This window comes from Diceros bicornis, chromosome 13 (genome assembly GCF_020826845.1).
Source record: "Diceros bicornis minor isolate mBicDic1 chromosome 13, mDicBic1.mat.cur, whole genome shotgun sequence".
NCBI classification, from domain to species: domain Eukaryota; kingdom Metazoa; phylum Chordata; class Mammalia; order Perissodactyla; family Rhinocerotidae; genus Diceros; species Diceros bicornis.
In genome coordinates this window covers 9921033-9937346 of record NC_080752.1, presented here as the reverse complement: position 1 = coordinate 9937346, position 16314 = coordinate 9921033, and the positions used below count along the sequence as shown (strand labels likewise).

At 47.1% G+C, this 16314-nt stretch overlaps 1 protein-coding gene and 1 pseudogene across 1 annotated transcript; one reads left to right on the top strand and one right to left on the bottom strand.

The window, feature by feature from the left end:
• The window catches only part of LOC131413239 (cytochrome P450 4X1-like), a 152027-nt pseudogene that overhangs the window by 46707 nt on the left and 89006 nt on the right, over positions 1-16314 (top strand).
• LOC131413225 (cytochrome P450 4A11-like) lies at positions 2055-10844 on the bottom strand. Its single transcript, XM_058553845.1, is given in 15 exon segments — positions 2055-2237; positions 4641-4717; positions 4861-4925; positions 5845-5978; positions 6078-6241; positions 6243-6269; positions 6356-6462; positions 6923-7020; positions 7022-7075; positions 7451-7575; positions 8594-8721; positions 9199-9243; positions 9924-10027; positions 10029-10059; positions 10820-10844. Coding segments are annotated over 15 exon segments (1353 nt in total). The 3' UTR covers positions 2055-2068.

Here is a 16314-nt window from a genome sequence, read left to right as displayed (position 1 = left end):
GAACTGAGATGTACTGGAAATGTAAACCACACGCTGGATTTTGAAGACATAGTACAAGAAAAGGTGAATGTTTCCTTAATAATTATTTACATTGAGTGCATTTTGGAATGATGATATTTTCTGTATAATAAATCCTATTATTAAAATTAATTTTGCCTTTTAAAAATGTGGCTACCAGAACACTTGAAATTACATTTATGGCTCACAGTATATTTCTGTTCATCAGTGCTAAGTAATAGCTTAAGACACGTGTTAATGGTGTTCTGGATATGGTGGTGGGGTTGCCCTCTCATTTCAAGACTTTGACCCCTTGAGCTTCTCTTGGACTAATTCTGATCAGAGACACCCCACCTCCTTCTTACCATTTTCAGCTGGACCAAGGTGAGGACAGTGTGAAATTGCTAAAAATACACAAAAATCTTAACTTGGGAACAGCTTTCTCCCTTTAGCCCCTCAGGTGGAACCCCATCTTCTCACCTGACCATGAGGTAGATCTTGGTGCCTATTTGAGCCCCTGAAAGGGCCAGTTGGTTTCACAAAGGACAACACCTTGCTCTATCACATCCTATACAGCCATGCCTCAGAAAGCTCTCCCATGTGGGGGAGGGGAAAATTCCCCCTTCCCTTCTTGGTTCTTGTGGCTGGTCAAATAATTAAAATGACATAAGGCAGATTAACAGGAGAAAATCAAACAGTTTAATATGTGGGCACAGGGAATTCACATAAGCACAAAAAATTCCAAAGAGAGTCAGGCAAAATAAGACACCTATGTCATTCTAGATTAAGGTAAAGGAACAGGAGTCTGGACTTTCATAGGGGAAAGGAGGCATTTACAGAAGATGGAAAGAATTAATGTTTAATAAACAAATGTTTGTTGGGCCATCTAGAGACAATGGGACACAGAGAGGACTTTGGTCAAATGGGCCTTGCTACGTTCCTCCCTGTCTACCACACCTAGTTCATATTATACTATAGTTACCTACGGTTATAGCTCCTTCTTGTGACAAGCCTTCTATGTTAAATCCCTTTGGACAGTTAGAGGGAAGGTCAAAGTTTCTTCCTGAGTCTTTTGGAGGTGATGGGACATGATTGGCCCTGCTGGGGTCTTGGCACCACAGAGCAGATATTATCTACTTTCCTTGTCTCCTCTGTCTTCCCTCCCCTTCTCTCTCTCTTCTCTTCCATCCTTCTCCTTCCAAGGGATGACACCACTCCATGGGACACTGTGAACTTTGTCACAGGGAGTGGGAAAGAAGGAGAGGGGGTGTGAATGAAAAAAGGGTAGACTATTAACACACAGAAGAGATCGGGAGTACAGACTGATGGTAGTTACACAGGGACTCAGCAGGCTGAATACTGGCTCCCAGCGGTGTCCACATCCTAATCCCTGGACCCTGTGACCACGTCCTGTTTTATGTGAGTGGGCCTGTGTAATCACAAAGGTCCTCATAAAGCAGAATGCCAGATGAAGACAGAGCACAGAGACTTTGAAAATGCTGCTGGATTTGAATCTGGAGGAAGATCCAGGAGCCAAGGAATGCATCTCTAGATGCTGGAAAGGCAAAGAGAAAGATTCTCTCCCAGAGGCCTGGAGGTAGGGCGGCCCTGCCAACACCTTGGTTGTGGTCCAATGAAACCATTTCAGACTTCTGACTCCAGAACCATAAGAGAAGAAATTTGCCTTAAGTCACTTTGTCTTAAGTCACTAAGGCTGTGGTAAATTATTATAACAGCAAAGGAAACTAACACAAGGATGGACAGACGGGCAGAAAGGGAAAGACAGGGAGAGGACAGACAGGCTGGCGGACAGGCAAATGATGAGGAGTTTGGTGACAGTCAGAGATGGAGGTGGGTCAGAGACAGGCAGACCAACAGGTAGGGAGCCTGGAGAAGGATGAGAGAGAGAACGGTGATGGTCTGATGGGCAGGAGGCAGGAGATCAGTTAGATCACCAAGTGGGCAGATAGAAAGCAGGAAGTGGACAGATACTCAGGGGATAGGAGAGAGTGACAGGAAGACAGGATGGTTGCAAACGTCTCTCTGAGCCTGTCCTTGTCCCCAAAAAGTGTTAGAGGAGCTTCCTGAGACACAGGTAGATCCCATTCTTGGACTTCAACACAATTCTTGGAATGGGAGCAGGGACTCTGGAGGGATCCGGCGCCAGCTCAAAGCGGAGCAGTGTCAGGGCCATGGCCACCTTCAGCTCGGTCATGGCAAACTGCTTCCCGATGCAGTCCCTGTGCCAGGGAGGGGAAACAAAATGAGAAGTGGCCTCAAACTCTGCTGCGAGCTGGGCACGGATTGACCCACTGGGCCCGAGCCAGGAACAGGGCATTCAGGGCTCTCCTGTATGTGACCCAGCCCCAATACCATCCTTACAAGTCACACACCTCTACCCCTTGGTTCACACCCTCCCCTTCACCTCTGACAGAGCCTACTTCCCTCCAGGACTAGCTCCTAACTCCTACTTCTGCTCTCAGCAGGCCTGAAATCCTGTTAGGCGAGGGTCAGTACTCTAAGCCACAAGTCAAGTCAAGTGAATCACTAAAAAATTATTAATTTGCTCACTCCTTCCACAGTTTCTGGTTTCACAATGTGGAGGCCAGTTCAGGGCACAGTAGGGGGCAGGCTGGGCCACACTCTCAGGCCCTCAGCCTCTTGGGAGACAAAACAGGGACCCCAATCTTCAGAGAGAAGACAAGATGGAGTTGTGTTAGGAAGTCAGAGTGGCGACAGGGAAGCTTCCTGGAGGGCCACGGAGTGGCGACCCTCAGCCTAAAGTACCATCTGCCTCACAATTAATGGGCCAGACTCCTGCCTGCCCTTCGTCCCTTCAGTCAACCATCCTCTGTAGCCTTCCAATTTAGTCCAGAAATGTCCCTCCTTACCATCCCTCAGTCTCCTCACCTGGATTTTCCTGTCTCCCTGCCTCCACTCCCTCTACATTGAAGCCACGGCCCAGCTCAGACCCTCCTATGCCGCTAGGACATTCCAAATGCCTCAGCTGGCACCAAAGCCCTCTATGGGCTGTTGCCTCACTCACCTCTTACCTGTCCAGCTCCACGTGTGTTGAGATCGCCGAGAATGCCTCCCTCCAACTCTGCCTGCCGCAAGTTCAAGGCTAAGTCCAATCACAGCCTGCCCTCACCCCCTCTGCTGAATCTGCCTCTTCCTCCCCAGACCCCCAAGGAACCATTAGTGTTTTATTCAAGGACATCTCATTGTGCAGTGCCCAGGACAGTGCCAGAAATATGGAACATCCAATAGTCTGCTCAGTGAGTGAATGAGTGAGTGAAAGAATGAATGAATGAATGAATGATGTTTATCTTTAGTAGAGGTATTTGTTTCTTGACTGTGGACTCTAGGAGGCAAGGACAGTGTCTTTCATCTCTGTATTTCCACCTCCCAGCATAGGACTTGGCCCACAGAGGTGGGCTTAATAAATAGTTTCATAATTGAATGAAGTTAATTGAACTGAAAAACAAATAAACATGGAATGGAGTAAAATAAAAGTAGCATTAGTTCTGACCTAGGAATTGAGCTGCCTAGTACTCTCCTGTCCTCTAGTGGCAGCTACAGCCTGCAGCCAGTGTCTATGAGGAAGGACCCAGTTCTGGGAGAAACCAAATCCTAGAGTCTATTTCTGGAAGAGCAGTTTGATTAAAGCCTGTTCTGTGAAAATTGATTCACCATTTGAAGAATCCACAGAATTACGGATTCAGAAAAAGCTTGTTTCTAGTAACTACTTTCAATGTTTGTGGAACTTACTGTTTCACAGGACGATTTCAGCAGCCTTGGAGGATTTTCACAGCAGCCACTCTGGAGGGGACTCGTCCAGCTCAACAGCTGTCTCATGTGTGCTTTGTATTTTACACACCAGGAAGCTTTCAAATGCATGTGTCATACACAGAATAGCGGATTTTCTCTCAAAAGCAATTGATTGTCCTCATTATGTTATATTTTTGCCAACATTAGACCATGTAGGATCTGGGACTATAGATCCCACTTCATACAAAGAATTTTTCCGACTGGAAAAGTTGTCATGGTTATATGAATATTATATCAAATTTTACTGGGATAGACTATAAAAATAGAGTAGACACATATTGGTGTGAAACTTTCTTCCAATGGCTACTGCAACCTTCCATTTATAGGCTGAACAGTTAGGACAAGGAAGGGGCTGGAAATCCAGACACATGCAAACATCACTGAGACAGGGACTGGCAGATGGGAGAATTAACGAGAAAAGGTGCTGGGCTGGACTGTGAGTGTGGGAAGAGAGAAACCACCTGTTACGATTAATGATAATTGGGAAAAGCAACCACCTGAAATTTAATTTTCATGAAAATTTCTAATTCTGTAAAGTCCTTCTCCTAAACTGTGGAAAACAACAGAATACACTGAACTTTGGAACAGCACTTACACTGAGTTGTGGCTGGCCATTTGGAAAGTCAGAGGGTCAAAGTCCCTGTGGCATGTCATGAAATGCTACCTTTCTTTTGTACATAGAGACACATGCCTCCTTCCCCACACACTGACATAGAAGTGCATAACTACAGACGCCAATATGAACGTAGGAGGTCACAAACATCGGGTGTGCACCCAGTAAAACCCTCTCTCTCCGGTACAGAAAATCGCACCTTGGTCCTCCTGAGAGAGGCAGGAAAGCGTGGCTGTGTCGAGCAGAACCTGGTGCAAACAGGGAAAGATCAAACACCTGCAGAGAGAGCGCCAGGGACAGGACAGTGGGGTCAAGCCCCTCCTTTCAATCCATGAGGGGACAGGACTCCTGAGGTGGGAGTGAGAGGAGGTGTTGGTCTGGAGAGATCATCCCATCCCCTCCTCCCACGGCCATCATACCTCTGGGTTCAGCCACACCTTTGGGTTGTGGTGAAGGGCATAAAAGGAGAGCCCGATTATGATTCCTGTGGGGCAGGAGGAGAAGAGAGAAGACTGATCATACCCATGGGGTGGGGCCCCCTCCCTCTGCCAGCAGGGGGCATGTGCATGCAGGAAAGTCTTGGAAGCCACCATGAGAGCCACTTCCCCTCACTCTGAGTGGAATGATCCTGCTGCAAGAGAGGTGGGGTGGACATGGCAAAGTTCATGTGCACAGATTAGGAGGAGATAACCATGACCCAGGATTGAGAAGCAAAAAAGAACTGGAGGCTTACTTTTTGGAGCAACTCAAGTGACGACTCACATTTATCAAGTGCCATCCATGAGCCCTTGGGGAATATGCATTAACTCATTCAATCCTCACATCAACCCTCCAAGAAAGGCTCTCATATCCCCATTATTCAGATGAGGCACCTGAGCCTCAGAGACTGAATGACTTGCCTATGATCACACAGCTAAGATGTGGCAGGGCTGGCATTCAAACTCAATGGGAGATGAGCTAAGAGGTGGCCTCCAGCCGTGGCAGGGGTCTCAGATCCGGTCATCAGCTGCTCTCTACCATCAACCTGAGGGGTCCTCAGAGACTGGGCCATCTGATCCATGAGAGCAGATTCCGCATCTCCCCCATTTTCCTAGACCCCATAAGGAAAGCAGCACGTCTCCACCTACTGCTGTCTGATTGTCTCTCCAGCCCTCACATCTCAGGGAATTGGAATTTTAGGGCTAATTCCTGAGCCCACATTCAAAGACTAGCATTTATTTATTGAGCTTTTGTTGGGTCTAGTTCTGTGCCAAGATTTCAAACATGTCATCCTAACTACATCTATTTATTTACAAAGAAACAAGACCCAGAGAGATTCAGAACTGCTCTGGGACACGTGGGTTTCTGATCTTCCTTGTGTTCTTGCAGAGCGCTTAGGTTAGTGAGTGTGATGAGGTTCATACCTCTGGGTAAGGAGCGTCCGTCAGGGAAGGTGAAGGGCTTGCTGAGCTCTCTGCTGACACGTGGTGCTGGTGGATAGAGTCGCAGTGCCTCCTTGATGCACATGGTGGTGTAGGGCATCTGGTCCAGGTGGTCCCTGAAACCGAAGCCCATCCTGAAGTGTGGACAAGGTCCAGGCAGACCAGGTGCTTCTCTAGCTGAGTGAGCCAGGCTCTCCCATCTCTTGAGCACTCACCAGGTGATGGAGGCGCCATCCCCCAGGAGGCTCTGGATCTCCTCCAGGCACCTCTGCTGGTGCACAGGGTGTGCGGCCAGAGCATAGAGGATCCAGGAGATGCCGCTGGCTGTGGTGTCGTGGCCCTCAAACATGAACGTATCCACCTCCGCATGGAGGTCCTTTGTCAGACAAGCTGCTCCCATTCTCCATCTGGGGAAGCCACAGCAAGAGTGCAGGGTTTGCCACTTCCTTTGAGCTTCTGGGCTAAGCCTCAGGCCTCTCCTACACACACTCACTCTGGCAAAGAGGAGGATGTCCAGAAAATCCAAGTGCCTCTTCCTCCTGACCTTCTCCAGCTCTCCCTCCTTCTGTAGGTGAGCCTTCCTCAGCTTGATCACTTGGTCTGTCCCAGAACAGTGGTTCCCAGGCAGAACTGAGAGCTCTGGGTACCCAGATAGAGCAACTCACAGTAGCCCCATCCACCCCCTGCCCCAATCTGGGTGCCAGGTGGCTCAGGATGAGTGTGGGAGTGGGTGTGCTCACAGGGGTGAGAGCTCTTGCACCATCTGATTGCAGGTCAGGCTTCCTATCAATAGCATGGCTCATGGAGGCTCTGCTTGAATGCTTCTGGGTGGGGGTCTCATTCAACCATCACCCATGTGGTGACACTTGTAAATCCCTGCACAACATCTGGCCCCCTAACTTATTGTTTCCCACCCCTTGCACCAGGGATGTACCAGTGTGGGTGTGTCCCAGCTCCTGAAGGGGCAGCAGGGGGCCGAGCTCTATCTGAGGGCTCAGGGGTAGTCCCCTTGGGATGTGCCTGATGAACGAGGGGAGCAGCCACGGAGGTGGAGTCCAACCTGTGTGTTGATGGGCGAGCTGGCAGGCTTGGTGGCTCCAGCGTCCATCAGGGGTCAGCCTGTAGATGATGTCATTCTGGTAGAAGACATTCCTCGCCCAGGAAAAAAAGATTGTTCAAGTCCTCAATGGCCTGGATGTAGGATTGGGAGTTCCTGAAAGAGGAGGATGCAGAAGAGACTGGAGTGGAGGGAGGCCTCTGACCTGGAGGTGGAGTTAGGTTCTGGGTGATTTTCTCAATCAGTGGGGACAGGACACTGAGGCATTTATCATTGCTGTGTCACAGCCCTCGAGACCCTCATTCTCTTGTTATAAGTGGTGTGGGCAGCCAGGCTTCTACGTTTGCGAGGAATCAGGGATCTGTGGCTAAGTCAAGTTTTGGTCTGGGATGTAATTTTTCCATTGTTGGGGGCTCTTGGAAGAATGCTGAATGTTGTGCTGTAAGGATGCAAAGTGTCCTATTATCTCTCAAGTAAGTCCACACCAGTGTGTAAGAAATAAGACCCTGCAGCACAAGGGTTATCACTGACCTGTCTGTCTGGACGCTGCTCTGGTGGCTGAAGGCACACTTCATGATGGTGTCCAGGGTCATCATGGAGACATGTCCAAAGATCTCCAGATGTGAGTCCTGGCTGATGAGCTCCTCCCATTTGTCCTGTGGTGCAAGGGGGACATTGATCCTCCCTTGCCCCCCCATAAGGTCCGTGATGACAAGGCCAGGCTCTCTCTCTGTCTTTCTACATATTCTTTAGGGATTTCCTCACTTTCTACAACAGATATGGTATAGTAAATTAAGACTATAAAGCAAGCGTTTGTAATGTGAGGCCTATTTTCTCAGAAACCTTTATTTTATAATTAATGATCTCTCCTAATAGTCTGAATTGGTATTGAATTTTAGGAACAAGTTGCATAACCTCCTTTTGGAAGACCAGAAAACATTGTTTTTCAGGAGACAAAGAGGAAATCTTCTCTGAACTGGGGCTGAACTAGATGTGAGGGACAGGTGAAGTCCACATTTGGGGAGCAAATGTGTCAATGGAAGAGCAAGCCTAAAGGGTGAGTACTGGGGCTTCTAAGGAACAGACATCTGGGACTTCAATTCCTTTCATTCCTCAAATATTAGCTGAGCACAGTTAAGAAATTGCAGTCTTGATGGGAGGTGATGTGATGGCAGGATATGGTTCGGATTGGTGGGTGTGGTCCAAGTAGTGTAGACCTGAGAGTGTCTTAGAGTGTACACTTGGTCTCCATTTGCTTCCATTGAGTGGCTCAGTTCCATTCTGAAGCCCTGGGCTCCAGGCCAGAGCCAAGCTGAGTGACACCCTGGGAAGCCACTGAAGCTGCCACTGCCCAGGCCAGCCAGGGTCAGCTTGTCCTGCTGCTCTGAGAAATGAGGCTTGCTCTAGTCCACTGTGCTGAAGACATTGACGTGGCAAGAGAGTGGACCCTGTATCCACCGTGGCCCTCCTTTTCCTTGGCGATGAGAAAGAGTTTATCTAAGCTGGTATCTCCTATCCCATCCACTTTGGGGAGCCATGTCTCATAGTAGGATCTGAGTACATTACTCTGGGTGTCTGTGTCTGATGTATGTCTGAGAGATATATGTGTCTGGAGTGGACTCTGTGAGTTTTGCTGTGTGTGAACATGTGCAGGTGAGAGAGGGATGGACTTACCAGCATCACTCGGACTGAGTCGGCCATGAGCCAAACGTAGGGCTTCAGGATGTCGTAGTGGAAGGCTGGGGTCAGCATCCGCCTGTGCTGGAACCACATCTGCCCATTCAACAGGAGCAAACTATACCCTGAGCCAGAGATGGTGTGTGGTGGGGGTGAGAGATGGAATCAGAGGGACAACTGGGGACAGCTTGGGAGGAACTAAGGGTGTCGGAAGAAGGCGCATCATGGACAAAGGCAGGAAAGGCCAGTACATTTCAGGACTGAGGATTTCCCCAAATGGCTGGTACATAGTAAGTGATTGTGACAGCTGTGGGATAAAGGTTGAAAAAGAGTAGGGGGCAGGTCATAGAAGGATTCAATAAAAGTCAGGCTGAGATCATGGCGAGGACTGAGAAGAGATGTGGAAGACGCTGAGCTTCAGCAGGGCTCTCACCACCATTAGGAAGGAGGAGGGTCTTTTACAAGAAGAGAAATGAGGCTTGATCCAGAGATGAGGGTGGTGACATGGTGGCCAGGCACCTGTTGTTCTCTGTGAGCCCAAGAGATAGCTCTTGGCAAACCAAAGTGGTGGGTGGACCGGAGTCCCACTTAGATGTACTTACCAATCCAGGGAACCAGGAATCTGTAGGAACTGTGAGACTTTGGGTCTGAAAGGTAAGGAAGGGCATTACAGGAAGTTGGAGGGGACCAAACAAGGCTGACAGCCCCCAGAGGCAGCTGTGGCCCAGACCATGGGTTGCCATCCCTTCCTGATGATTGTCAGCTAGCTGCCAGTTGGTCTTAAGCCACCCCCTACTTGCCTCCTATCCCTGACTGTGTCTGTCCTGATAGTCACTGTGGACTCAAAAAGGCAGACTGAGTGTTCCAGCAGCAGGACACCCACAGGACTAAGATGGTGTATCTGCAAGAAACACAGGCTCTGTCCTCCGTACCAAAGAAAAGACAGAAGCCTGTGGTTTTCCTATAATTGGTGGTGGCTTAGCCATCCCATGAGCCAGGACAGGCAACAATTAGAGGTGCCAAACCTAAGACAGTGTGCAAAGGAAAGTGTCTTTGAGATCTGGAGCAATTCACATAACAGATCATCTCAATTTGGTTAAAAAGAAAATAAGTAAGAGAAATAGTAATTCAGCCCTCCACAGCTCTTTAAGCCTTCAGGTTTAGTGCGTAGTGTTGGCCTTAGGCTGGCTTGTGGGCTGGGAGAATGGTTGGAAGAGGGTAGGTATTGATGGCTGAACTGCCAGTCTACTCTGGAATTTCACAGAACGAGGGGCATGTACCCAAGAGGGAAGAGCTGTTCCAGCCAGGATGCTGGTTTCTCTCTCACCTGGTCTCCCCAGGATCATCTTCATGTAGTCAGGGTCATAGACCAGTACTTGGACCTTTGTTCCCCATAACCAGCGAGGACAGGCACACGGGAATTTCTCTCCATTTCATCATCTGTTGAAGCTCCTCATCCTTTTGGAAAAGTCAACAAGGGAAAGATAAATCAATAAACCCTTCTAGTCCCAGTGCTGGAGTGGAGGGGAAGGGCAGGACGGGCACAGGGAGAAAGTTCTAGATCTATCAGCAGAACTAAGAGTTTAGAACTGTTTCACATGACCTGGGCTCTGTTCTGGACTTTGCTGGCTGTCCAAGGTTTGTCCTCAGGCCGGATTCTGTCTCATTGTTGGTGAAGCTATGGGCCCTCACTCCGAACTGCCCAGAGAAAGTGGGTCAGGGATTGACTCCACGGTGTAAACCTTTTGGAAGTCATTAAACATTTGTGTCAACAATTTGTATGACAACTTGTATCACTTGGCAACCAGTTTTGCCATACACTTTTGTTTGTTTAGAGAATAAATGGATTACATTTAAAATTCAAATTTATATATTAATTTCATTTTGCCATATTGGTTGCTATGTACTTTCAGCATTATCTCAGTATTCAGGTAAATGTTTGTTAATATGAAATAGTGCTGGGATGTATACAGCTAAGTGAAAAAATTAAATACAAAATTTTGCGTATAATATTATTTTATATATTGAATATGTACAGAGTTGTAGAACAAAGTCTGGATGTTTCCATATGAAAATGGTGTTGAACTATGATTTTGATTTTTAGTTTTTTAATTTCATTTACACTTACCAATAAAAAGAAACTTTTGAGAGCTTCCCACTGCCTGGAATATTCTTTTGAAACTCCTCAGTGTGGATCAGAAAGGCCTTTGCTTTCTGGCTTACCTTCTCTGTTCTTGCCTCCTGCCATGCTGGCCACTCCACCAGGGCCCGTGGCTCCATCCCCAAGGTGCTGCTGCTGCTGCTGCTCCTCACACCAGCTAACCCTGCTCAGCCTTCTAGGCCTCGGTACCTGTTCTTCCCTCTACCTGAAGCGCCCTCCTCTTTGCCACAGAGAAACTGCCTCTCCTCAACTTTTAAGACTCAGCTTTGTTTTATCACCTCTGGAATTCTCGTAGACATTTGGTCCTATAAGTGTTCCATTTAGTCAACTCTTCTTTACTTCAACTGCTTCTACGTAACTCAAAGTAACTCTCTGCTGCATTGGTATCTAATCTCTGCCTGCATCCTTCTCACAATCAGGGTTCTCGAGCTCTGAGGCAACTTGCCCTACTGTGGGACAGGTTCTTTCATTCAGCACATATTCACTGAGCATTTACTATGTGCCAGGCAGTGGTTTAAGCACTGAATTAGGGCATGGCTATAGATCCTTACCTTCGGGGACCTTCCAGTCTAGCTGGGGAGACAGAAAGACTAAGAGGCTATGACATAGAGGATAATTAATGCTGTGATGGAAGGATGCCCAAGCCTCCGGGGAAACTTTGGGGAAGGGGACCTAACTCAGAATAGGACATTAGAAAGGTCTTCCTCATGTACTTGCTCATTCATCAAGTCATCATTTACTGAGAGGCTACTGGGTTACAAAGGTGAATCAGAGGCAGTCTCTCCCAGAAGTAGCTCACAGCTATGACATCGCAGACAAAAATAGCTGAATCTGGTTAGCACTGTTTTATGGGAAGGAGAGTCCAGGGGGGAAAAAGTTGTCCCCTCTGCTCCTGGGAAGCCCAGAAAGACATCTCGGAGGAGGTAGGTTGGGCTGGGCCTTTGTAGATGGACATGTGAGGGACAAGATCATGCCAGGTAGAGGGCACAGTGTGAGCAAAGACCCAGGCTGGAATGCACAGGCAGGCAGGGAGGATAATGAGTAACTTAGGGTGAAGCGAGAGATTAGGAAGGGAAGGGAGAGAGGTATTGGGGCCAGCCCATGTGGGGCTTTGGCTCTTTCCAGTCCCCATCTTTGGCTCCACTCTGCTGTGATCATGTTGCCTCCTTCTCTGAGTAAAGAGAGGCCTCAGCTCTCTGCAACCGCCCATTTCCTCCTAACATTTGATCACCTCTGTGCCAGGCTCTCTGCAGTGTACTAGGGGAGAGGGGGATTATATGCTCAGTTCCAAGAGTTCACAGTGCAGGGTGTGAGGGAGGAGAGCAGGCAGGCCACCTCATCCTCTTAATGGTGCAACTCTAACGTCAGTACTCCTTACGTGGCACCGTCCTGGAAACCTTCCGGCTCATGGGTGCCAGTGACTGGTCAGGGTTTTAGCGCTGAAATCACCAGTCTGGATAATCCCTCAGTCTTAGGCAAACCGAGCCAGTTGGCCCATAACATCTGACATCAGTCCCCAGCCCAGCTGGTGAGACTCTTTTCCTATGACCTGTCACCTTCTTAGATTCCTGTCTATAGTCTCCACAGACTGAGCCCCACAGGGCAGGGATCCATAGACTGATGTTTGTGTTCCCAGGCAAGCTCAGGGCCAGGCAGAGAGGATGGGGTTGAGTGATTGGGGTAGGGAAGCATCTACAAGCCTGTTATGTGAGAACATCCGAGGCTGCTCAGCTTGGAGAGATTGTTTATTTGAGATTTTTCTTATTTGTTGAGATAGGCCTGTATTGCTATAAACTTCCCTCTTAGAACTGCTTTTGCTGTATCCCATAAAATCTGGCATATTGTATTTTCATTTTCATTTGTCTCCAGGTATTTTTTGATTTCTTCTTTGATTTCTTCGTTGACCCAGTCGTTGTTCAGTAGCATTTTGTTTAATGCCCACGTATTTGTGGCTTTTCTGATTTTCTTCCTATAGTTGATTTCTAGTATCATACTGTTGTGGTCAGAAAAGATGCTTGGTATTATTTCAATCTTCTTAAATTTATGGACTTGTTTTGTGGCCTAATATGTGATCAATCCTGGATACTATTCCATGTGCTTTTGAAAAGAACGTGTATTCTTTGGTTTTTGGATGGAATGCTCTGTATATATCTACTAGGTCCATCTGTTCTAGTGTGTCATTTAAGGCACATGTTTCATTATTGATCTTCTGTTTGGATTATCTATCCATTGGTGTAAGTGGAGTGTTAAAATCCCCTACTATTATTGTGTTACTGTCTATTTCTCTTTTTATGTCTGTTAATAATTGCTTTATATATTTAGGTGCACCTACATTGGGTGCGTAGATATTTACAAGTGTTATATCCTCTTGTTGGATTGTTCCCTTGATCATTATGTAATGCCCTTCTTTGTCTCTTTTTACAGTTTTTGTTTTAAAGTCTATTTTGTCTGATATGAGTACTGCTACCCCAGCTTTCTTTTCATTGCCATTTGCATGGAGTATCTTTTTCCATCCCTTCACTTTCAGTTTGTGAGTGTCTTTAGGTCTGAAGTGTGTCTCTTGTATGCAGCATATAGATGGGTCTTGGTGTTTTACCCAATCAGCCACCCAATGCCTTTTAATTGGGGCATTTAGTCCATTGACGTTTAAAGTAGCTATTGATAAGTATGTACTTACTGCCATTTTTTAACTTTTTTTCTCAGTGTTTTAGTAATCCTTCTCTGTTCCTTTCTCCTTGTGTACAGAATTGATGGTCTCTTTAGTTTGACCTTGTCTGAAAGCTCTACTCTTTAACTACCCTCCTCCCTCATTTTATGTTTTTGATATCATATGTAACCTCTTTTTTGTGCATTTGTATCCATTGCCTTCTTATCATGGAAATAGATAATTTTTCCTATTTGTGGTCTTCTCTTTTCCCCTTAAATCAGTCCCTTTAACATTTCTTGTAGCACTGGTTTCTTGGTGACAAACTCCTTTAATTTTTGCTTGTCTGGGAAATTTTTGATCTCTCCTTCCATTTTGAATGATAATCTTGCTGGGTAGAGTATTCTTGGCTCTAAGTTTTTCCTTTTAGCATTTTAAATATATCTTGCCACTCTCTTCTAGCCTGTAAGGTTTCTGCTGAGAAGTCAGCTGATAGCCTTATGAGGTTTCCTTTGTATGTAACTTGTCTTTCTCTGGCAGCTTTTAGGATTCTCTCTTTATCTTTACTTCTAGACATTTTGATTATGATGAGTCTTGTTGTGGGCCTCGTTAGGTTTATCTTGTTTGGGGCTCTCTGTGCTTCCTGTACCTGGATGTCTGCTTCCTTCCTTAGGTTAGGGAAGTTTTCATCTATTATTTCTTGAAATAGATTCTCTGCCCCTTTGTCTCGCTCTTGTCCTTCCTGGACATCTATAACACGGATGTTAGTGTGCTTGATGTTGTCCCAGAGGTCCCTTAGACTGTCCTGACTCTTTTTAATTCTTTTCTCTTTTACCTGTTCAGCTTGGGTAATTTCTTCTAGTCTTTTGTCCAGCTCGCAGATCCGTTCTTCTGTATCCTCTACTCTGCTTTTGAGTCCCTCTAGCGAATTTTTCATTTCCAGTATCGTATTCTTCACTTCTGATTGGTTCTTTTTTATATCTTCCATTTTTTTGTTGACATTCTCACTGAGTTCATCTATTCTTCTCCCCACATCAGTGAGTATCCTTAACACTCTTAGTTTGAACTCCCTCTCGGGTAAGTTGCTCATTCCTGTTTCACTTTGTTCCTTTTCTGGAGTTTTGTCCTGTTCCCTTACTTGGAATGTATTCCTTTGCCTCCTCATTTTGCCTCTTTCCCTGTGCTTGTGTCTACGTATTAGGTAGGTCAGCTACATCTCCTGCTCTTGGATAGGTGACCTTATACAAGTGATACCTTAGGAGTCCTGCAGTTTGCTTCACTCAGTTCCCAATGTTCCAGGGGTGACCCCTATGTGGGCTACTTGTGTCCTTCTGTCGTGGCCTGTCTGCTCTTCCTGTATGCGTTCAGGTAGGTTGAGTTATGCTCCTGGTAAGCTGTTGTAATGCTCAGCTGTTTGCAGTTGTTGTGGGCCCTTCAGTCTCTTTATCAGGTGTGGGGAGCCCCACCTCAGTTGGCTGCACATTCTAATACCACACTTGTGTTGCAGTATTTCTTTTAAGTGAGTAAGCCGCCAGACGAATGGATAAAGAAGATGTGGTATATATACACAATGGAATACTACTCAGCCATAAGAAAAGATGAAATCCAGCCATTTGTGACAACATGGATGGACATTGAGGGTATTATGCAAAATGAAATGTCAGAGGGAGAAGTTCAGATACCATATGATTTCCTTCATTAAGTAGTACATAATAACAACAATAAACAAACACATAGAGACAGAGATTGGATTGGTGGTTACCAGAGGGGAAGGGGGGAGGGAGGAAGGCGAAAGGGATAATTCAGCACATGTGTGTGGTGATGGGTTGTAATTAGTATTTGGGTGGTGAACATAATGTAATTTATGCAGAAATAGAAGTATAATCATGTATACCTGAAATTGATACATGTTATAAACCAATGTTACTGCAATAAACAAAAACAAAAACAAACAAACAAATAAAAAGTGAGTAGGCCACCAGTGTGGCAGGTTGTTAGGCTCAGGGGCTTACAATTGCTATTAGCCTCCGGCCTTTAGGTCTCTTGTCAGCTCTCTGAGGATTTCTGCTGGGTGGGGCTGGCCTCAGGCACAGGAGCACCCAATTGTTTCAGACAAGGTGGGGCAAATCCCCTATGTGGGTCTTTGAGAAGCACAAGTCTTCTGCAGCTGACAAGCCCTGCCCCCAACAGGTCCACACACACAGTCAACACAGTCCTGCCTCGTGTGTGCGCCCCACCCCCCGAAGTGGACCCAGTCTCTCCACAGAGGGAGCCCCACCCACTCCACCACCACCCCACACTACCCACCCACTCCTTGTGCACGCCCCACGGCACCTGAAGTCGGCTCAGTTGCCAGGCTGCAGAGAATCCAGTCACCAATCTATGCAGGACCACCTGTTGCCTGAGGGCTTGTTGTTGGGTGGGGCCAGTCTCTAGGGTGGGCTGCCTTCCCTGGCTGAGCTGGATTAAATCAGTTCTCTAGTGGGTGGGGAAGACCTGGGCTAGCAGGCCCCAGGGAGAACTCCAATGGTGTCTGTGTCAGCATGCCCACACCAGGCCACAACAATGACCGCTGCCAATGTCCCAGTCCCTGGAGAGGTCTCACCTCTCACCGAGATGCACTCAGGGCCTATCAGGTGAGTCTCTTTTCACCAAAGCACTATGCACCTTTCTTGTGATTTTAGGATGCTTTCTGAATCGGGTGAGTTTGTGTGCGGGCCCTTTAAGAGCCGGTTTTAACTTCTTTGTGTACCAGGTTCTCTGGGGGTACTCCCCAATGTTTTAGTAGCAGGCAAAGTCACATATTATGCCACTGGTCTCGATTGTGCTGGGTCCACAAAATGCCCACAGCGGGGGCGCTCCCCGGCTCAGGGCCCCGTGCCTCCAGGGATGCTGCGTACCTTTGGGCTGCTG